General features: G+C 42.6%; 1 protein-coding gene across 2 annotated transcripts in view; it reads right to left on the reverse strand.

The window, feature by feature from the left end:
• Positions 1-8,075, reverse strand: part of PIGU (phosphatidylinositol glycan anchor biosynthesis class U) — a 94,784-nt gene that overhangs the window by 20,772 nt on the left and 65,937 nt on the right. For both annotated transcript variants that reach the window (XM_038572064.1, XM_038572063.1), the window contains exons 8-10: positions 5,817-5,971; positions 3,635-3,778; positions 946-1,070 (exon numbers count right to left, since the gene is read on the reverse strand). In XM_038572064.1, the coding sequence (XP_038427992.1) occupies positions 946-1,070; positions 3,635-3,778; positions 5,817-5,971 (424 nt within the window). The remainder of the gene's footprint in view (positions 1-945; positions 1,071-3,634; positions 3,779-5,816; positions 5,972-8,075) is intronic.

An 8,075-nucleotide genomic window follows, 5' to 3' on the forward strand; every position in this document is an offset into this window, starting at 1 on the left:
AAATTTCCATTAAAAATTGAGTTTCTCAAAAAAAAAAAAAATTGAGTTTCTCAGTCATACCAGTGACTATTGTATTGGACTGTGAAGCTCTAGGACATTTCCATCTTCACAGAAAGTCCTACTGGACAGCATTACCTGGAGGCTCACAGCCAGCCCTTCTACTTACCTATCATGTGACCTTGAACAAGTGGCTCTACCTTTCTGTACCTCAGTTTTCTCATCTGGAAAATGGTGGTATTTTCCTACCAAGGCTGGTGTGAAGGTAAAATGACCTAATGCATGGAACATTCTTAAAACCACAGTGGCAAGGTAATTACTGAGTAAGTCCTCAAAAAATGGTGGTTATTTTGTGGCACCTGGTTGGCTCCATCAGTTAAATGTCAGACTCTTGGAATCAGCTCAGGTTGTGACCTCATGAGTCATGGGGCAGAGCCCCATGTCCTGGGCCCTGAACTCAGCAGGGAGTCTGCTTAAGATTCTCTCTCTGCCCCTCCCACCACTCTCACTCTCTCAGATAAGTAAATCTTTAAGAAAAATCCTTATTTTATTTTTTTTTAAATATTTTATTTTTTTATTTGAGAGAGAGTGAATGAGCTCAAGCAAGGGGCAGGGAGTGGGGAGGGCAGAGGGAGAGGGAAAGGCAGACTCCCTGCTAAGCAGGGAGCTGACCTGGCCTAATCCCAGGACCCTGAGATCATGACTTGAGCTGATGGCAGCTGCTTAAAAGACTGAGCTACCCATTCACCCCAAAATGCTTATTTTTATTATCATCATTAGTCTGTAGTGCCTAGCAGACACACACTCAGGTCACTGCCTCTCTCCCAGTGCTGCTAGCAGAGCAGATGCCAAGCAAATGCCTATCAATTGCTTTTTCCTTGGCTGTTTCATCCAGGGACCAGGCTGACACAAATCTGCCACCAGAGGTTTAGAGGCAGGAGTACTCACATCTGTAGAGATGATTCCACACAGGGAAGAAGGCCATGTAGAGGGCCACATCCCCCACCGTTGGGTAGGACTTGAAGATGGAGATGATAGCAATCTGGATGAACATGAAGAAGATAGGGTGCTCCCTGGGGCGGGGTGGGGCAGGCAGACAGAGAGGGAGACATCAGTCAGGGACCAGGCTCACCCTAGAGACTCCTAACCCCATCCCTTGAACCCAAAAATACTCTCTAGGGGACTTCAGGGAGTGGCTGGCTCTGTTGCCCACAAGACATGGGGGCCTAGACCAAGTAGCACAGCAGAAAACTGCAGGGACTCAGAGACGTCCAGAGGTGGTGGTGAAGAGGGCCCAGTAAACACCAGAGAAACAGTTTGTCCCCCCCAACCCCCATCCCAGCTCTGGGCCTTACCCCAGGAGCCACTGAGGAAGAAAACAAATGAAGTCACCTTCATTACTGGGCTCTAATGGCTGCTTGTCAGAGTAATCAGGTAGCCTCCCTTGCCAGAGGCTCCTCTGACAACCAAACCCAGGGCAGGAAGTGCCTCCTTGCTGATATTCTTCTCTGATAGTTTGGTCAGTGGAATCTACGGACCCTTAGCCATGATGAGCTCCTTTCCAGAAAGACAACTGATTACTGCAGGCAGCTTTTCAACTCTTATGCACTGGAACTGGAGTTCATGTTACCTTAAACAAACAATAATGGCTACCATTTCCTAAACCCTCACTATGTGCCAAATTCTGTCCTAGGCCCTTTCCTTGCACTACAATGTGTGATCCCTACTACACTTCAGCTACTCCTCAGTACACAGTATTGTCACCCACACTTTGCAGATGAGGAAAGAGAGGTTCAGAGAAGGTAGGTAAGTTAGTAAGCAGTGGGACTGTTTATCTCCAAACTTTTAAGCATCACCAGTACTGTTCTCCTGAGTGCTTAGCACGATCATGGCTCTCATCAGGAAGGGTGGGAACAGAGCTCCATTTCCAGTGTTCTTCTGAGAACTGACCAAGTGCTAAAAGGAAGCCAACAGGAAGAGGCCAGATCTATACCCTCCTCAGCTGTACCTAAACAACATGCATGTGGCCTATTTCTGCGTAGTACCTAAATGCCCAACTCATAAAGTTTTTCTTCAGGGATTAAATGGCATTCTTGTCTTGTAGGTCAAAGGTCAGAGTTGACTCAGTGGGGTATAAATCTGAGATGTGGAGACAAACATGTACACACCCCAAACACTTAAGCAGTTTTACACAGCAAATGCTTCAGACTCAGCTTGGCAAAGTCTCACAGTCATGTAAGCTTTAGAAGGGTCCAGCTAGCTCAGTGTCTTCCTAAAGACAATCCAAATCACTGGCTGTGGGCTTTTTAGGTCACTGGTAAGAGTTGGCAACATTTCTATGAAAAGGCCAGTGAAAATATGGTCACAAAACTATGGAGACCAGAACCTCCTGCAATGCTGGGCAAGACTGCCAGAGTTCTGGAGCCTACCAGGCCAATGAAGATTTTCTGTCAGATGCTAGGCCAAGGCTATGTTATGGGAAGGAGGCATGAGCTCTGAGTTTTATAGAATGGGAACCATGCACATTGGTATATTGGTTATGAAGACTGGCAGGAAGGTTAGAACAGAGAACTCAGGCTCTTGAAATATAAACCAAATTCTCTGGACCATTTTTTTTAAAAGATTTTATTTATTTATTCATAGAGACAGAGAGAGAGAGAGAGAGAGGCAGAGACACAGGCAGAGGGAGAAGCAGGCTCCATGCAGAGAGCCTGACGTGGGACTCGATCCAGGGTCTCCAGGATCACGCCCTGGGCTGCAGGCGGCGCTAAACCGCTGCGCCACCGGGGCTGCCCTCTCTGGACCATTAATGCATATCTATGTCAGTGCCTGTTTTTCCTTCTCTGAAGCCAGGATAACAGAACATCTTCCGGGGGCTTCTACAAGTGATCTCTCTCAGGAGTTTGGCATGGTGCAGGGGGATGAGTATAGATTTTGGAGACAAACGTAGGTCTGAATCCCAGCTCCACTACTTACTAGCTGTGTGTCTCTGGGAAAATGGTTCCACTTCTCTGAATGTCCATTCCTCAACTATAAAATGGAAGTGATGATAATAAAATGATGCCTACTTCCAAGAAGTGCTGGAAAGGTTAGGTAAGAACACTTTTCAGAAAGCCTAAAAAGGGCTGGGATGGAGCCAGGCTCAGTACATGTTAGCTTTCTTACACTATATAGAGAAGAGAGCTCCACAGACAAGCCTTTGGACAGAAATTGATCAGAAGATGAAACAGAGCTGCAGGTAGCCAACCTCCCAGATAATACATCCTGAGTCCCCCACTGTCTTTGGGATACTGATGGAGGACACCCAACAAGATCCACTTTTTCCAAAGATACCCTCCAACTCTAAACCCTTCCTCTTATCCAAAATAGTGAGTGGGTTCAGTAGCACTGTGGGCTCAGAGTGAAGCCAGGGGAAATATCTTCTGGCTCCTCTGGAAATATCCTCCAAAGAACCCTCCCTGCAACCTGTACTTGGTGTGATTCTATTACTGGTTATGGCTACTGGAATTGGAGGCCATCAAGGGCAAGGTTTCCTAGGCAAAGATGGCATAAACCTGATAGCAATGCTCCCAGTATGAAAGGCACCTGTAAGACTATAGATGGCTCTGTAGACAAAGCAGCAGGTCCAACCACTTACTTTAGCTTTATGGCTAAGGGGATGGTGTAGAAGAAGACGTTGATCTGAAACACACATACAAAGAAGAGGCTGAAGTGCTCAAACATCTCCGCAAAGAAATACCAAAAAAGACCAATATTTGGAGTGAGATCTGGAACAGAAAGTCTGGAAGGAAAAAAAACAAAGGGAGAGAAAAAAGAGAGCCAAATTTTAAACAGTCTGCTTTAACCTGGTTTTCTCCTAAGGATTTTGGTCACTACTGGGCAGCCAAGGATGACTGTCCCCACTGAGATTGGGATGTGAGGGCCTCTCTAGGCACCCTGTATAAAGGTAACTAATAAAAACAAGAGGCAGGGAAACCAAAAATGATAACCTATAACATCAGCTGAACCAAACTCCAGGGTACATCAAAGATCTGAAATGAGGCAGGATACAGGCTAGAAGTCAAAAGAGTGGCCCTCTTTTACTGCCTAAAATACATATGTTTAAATGTAGGAGATATCCAGGACTGTAACAAAAGAGGAATGGGTTTTAAACAAACAATATCTAAAAAAAAAAAAAAAAAAAAAAAAAATTAAACAAACAATATCTGGGCAGCCCTGGTGGCTCAGCGGTTTAGCGCCGCCTTCAGTTCAGGGCGGGATCCTGGAGACCCAGGATCGAGTCCCATGTTGGGCAACCTGCATGGAGCCTGCTTCTCCCTCTGCCTGTGTCTCTGCCTCTCTCTCTCTCTGTCTCTCTGTCTCTATGAATAAATAAATAAAATCTTAAAAAAAAACCAACAGTATCTATTTGGAGCATTCCAAAGACTTGCCTAGAGGAGCAAGCTCAAAGATCCTGCTGCTCCCCATTCTGTCGCTGCATCCCCACAGCAAGAACCAGAGACAGTGCCTGACACCACAATAATTTCTGGGGTCTTGAGGAAGCATCAGCAGGTTCCAGCTAGGATCCCAGATTTCATTTGAGAAATAAGGGTTTCACTGGAAAGCTTTTTGTCTAGTTGTATTGGTTGTTATTCTGGCTCTTCTGAAAATTTACATTATATGTTTTATTTTAAAAAACAGAGTTGAGGGATCCCTGGGTGGCACAGCGGTTTGGCGCCTGCCTTTGGCCCAGGGCGCGATCCTGGAGATCCGGGATCGAATCCCACGTGGGGCTCCCGGTGCATGGAGCCTGCTTCTCCCTCTGCCTGTGTCTCTGCCTCTCTCTCTCTCTGTGTGACTATCATAAATAAATAAAAATTTAAAAAAAAATAAAATAAAATAAAAAACAGAGTTGAAACTGATGTCAACTCACATTTTAAAAGGGCAATAAATAGACCATGGAGAAGGGAGAAATATGCAATGGCTCATGGTCAGAGTTCGCGGACCAAGGCCTCCACCCAGGATAAGTCTTTGCCTCCTGCTGTGACTACATTTCCTTTTCTGTGAAGTGAGGTAAAGAACAAAATCTGTGGGTCAGCAAAAAGCCAGGGAAAGTTTTTCACCAGCAATACAAACTCCTATCTAAGGAACAGCATGAAGAGCTATAGATTATGCTCAGCCAGGACTTAACACAAATTAGCAGTCCAGAATCCCAAAGGGGAGCCTGCCACTCCATAGGCTCCATAGCCCTTACAGGCTTAACTCTCTACCACTTCACTGGGCTGTGAGTTCCTTGAGGTCTGAGCAGTGACCATCCTCCTCAGCCCCGAGACGATTGGAAAATGTCTGCAGAATTCATACTCTGTTTTGATTTACTCTATAAGTGTGACACATGGGAGATGGCTTTATTTTAAAACTGTCAGAGACCCTCTTGCAGCAGAGGAATATATCTATTTCTGTTGGGGACTGAACCAAACCCTTCTAGGCAGGAGCTGGTAGTTGTTTCAGATGTTCTTAGAGAGTGCTCTTTAATCTTAATAGATTGAAGGTACTCGCTAGACCTGTGGTTCTCAACGTATGTTCTTGGATGTTTAGCATCACCTGAAAACTAGTTAGAAATGTAAATTCTTGGTTCCTATCCCAAACTTACTTAATCAAAACCTCTAGAAGTGGGGCTCAGAATCTGAGTGTTAACAAGCCTTGTAGGTGATTCTGGTGCACACTGAAGTTTGAGGACTACTGTGTCTAGATGCTCCCTGTGGTTGCTCACCCTCTGATTCCAGCTGGAGCTGGGAAAACCAAATTAGATTCCAGAGTTTTCTAATGAAGTCATTACTTACATGAAGCCATAGACTGCAGGGATGAAATCCCAGGAGCTGAGGAGGAAGAAGGAGAGGCAAATGATTACCACTAGACTTCCCACGTACATCATGGCATATTCCCAAGAGAAGATCCAGAAGGCTTTGCTCTTCACTTTCACAGGTATGTACTGCCGCTAGGAGAGAAGGAAAATGGTATTTAGGATGTCAAGGACAGAAAGAAATTACCAGCTGAAACTTCAAGATCCCTTCCGCAAAGAACAGGACACAGAAAAACTGAAAATCAAAGGACTTAAAAGGATTTACTTATGCTAGGTAAACACTAACCAAAAGAAAACTAGTTTAGTTATACTGTTAACAGATAAAATAAACTTTAATGTATAAAGTATTGCAGAAATAAAGGTGTTCCATAATGATAAAAGGTTCATTAGAAAGATGTAACAGCTCTAAACTTGTATGTATCTAGTAACAGTCTAAAAATATATAAAACAGGGGATCCCTGGGTGGCTCAGTGGTTTGGCGCCTGCCTTTGGCCCAGGGCGCGATCCTGGAGTCCCGGGATCGAGTCCGCGTCAGGCTCCTGGCATGGAGCCTGCTTCTCCCTCTGCCTGTGTCTCTGCCTCTCTCTCCCTCTCTCTCTATGTCTATCATGAATAAATAAATAAAATCTTAAAAAAAATAAAATAAGATAAAAATAAAAATATATAAAACAAACATGGACAGGACTATAAGGAAAAACAGACATAACCATCATCAGTAGGTAACTGACAGATCAAACAGACAAAAAATCAGTAAACAAGTAGGAAATACAAATAGCACATTTTTTTTTTCTTTAAATATTTGAGAGATCAAGAGTACACACAAACTGGCAGAGGGGCAGAGGGAGAGGGAGAAGCAGACTCCCTGCTGAGCAGGGAGCCCAACACTGGGTTCGATTCCAGGACCCTGGATCACAACCTGAACTGACAGCAACACCCAACCGACTAAGCCACCCAGGCAACCCGAAATAGCACACTCTAATAAATTTGTAACTTCCTTGAGAATGAGTTAGGAAAACAAAATCTATATATCTACATAGATACAGACATAGAAAATGTGGCAAAATGGTTAACTGGGTCATCTAAATAAAAGGTACTTCTACTAGTCTTTCAACTTTTCTAAAGCGTAATATAAAAGATTAGGGGACAACAAGAAACAGAACATTTGAATGGTCCTATAAACATTTAAGAAATTGAATTAGTAATGAAAAATTTTCCCATAAAGAAAAGAGCAGGCCCAGTCCATTTTACAAAAAGCTCTACCAACATTCAAGAAGCAGGTTATTTATTCTAATCTTACATTAACTTTTTCACAGCAAATATAAGCTTGATACCGAAACCACTTACCAACACAAATGCAAAGATGCTAAATGAAATATTATCTAACGTAATTCAATAATACGTGATAAAGGTAGGTTATGACCAGAATGGATCTATTCCAAAATATTCCAAGGTTATTCCAACATAAGAAAAGCTATTAATACATGTAACACAAACAGCTTAAAAACAAGAAATCCTATTAGTGTCAGATATATGCAACAACTACTTATGATAAAAATAACAAGCAATAAAAGAATTCAGTGAGGTAGCAGAACATAAAATTAACATACAAATATCCTTCATATGCACTAATAATAAACAATTAGAGGACACAATGGTAGAGAAAACCACATTTACAATAACCCCAAGGAAAAGAAAACTTAGAATTAAGTCTTAACAAGAAATGTGTAAAACCTATTCATGGAAAATTTTTAAATACTCCTGAAAGACACTAAAGTGGACTTGAACAGATGGACAAATATCCCCTGTCCTTGCTTAGGATGATTCCAAATTATAAAGAGTTCAGTTCTTCCTAATTTAATTTATAAATTCAATGCAATAATGCAATCCCAATAAAAATGTCAACAAGCTATTTTATGGAATTATAGAAGATTAAATTCATATGGAATTTCAACCATTCATATGGAAATACAAACATGCAAGTAATGAAATACTAATAAACACTACAACAAGGATGAACCTTGAAAACATCATGCTAAGTGAAAGAAATCAGTCACAAGACCACATATTGTATGATTCCATTTGTATGAAATGTCTAATATAGGAAAATCTATAAAGACAAAAAAACCAGAATACTAGTTGCTTAGAATACTAGTCGCTTAGGGCTAGAGGGGAAAGGGGCATTGGTGCAAAACAGAGAGTGAAGGCTAACGGGCATGGGATTTCCTTTTGGGTGATAAAA

Source organism: Canis lupus, chromosome 24, assembly GCF_011100685.1.
Source record: "Canis lupus familiaris isolate Mischka breed German Shepherd chromosome 24, alternate assembly UU_Cfam_GSD_1.0, whole genome shotgun sequence".
Classification (NCBI taxonomy): domain Eukaryota; kingdom Metazoa; phylum Chordata; class Mammalia; order Carnivora; family Canidae; genus Canis; species Canis lupus.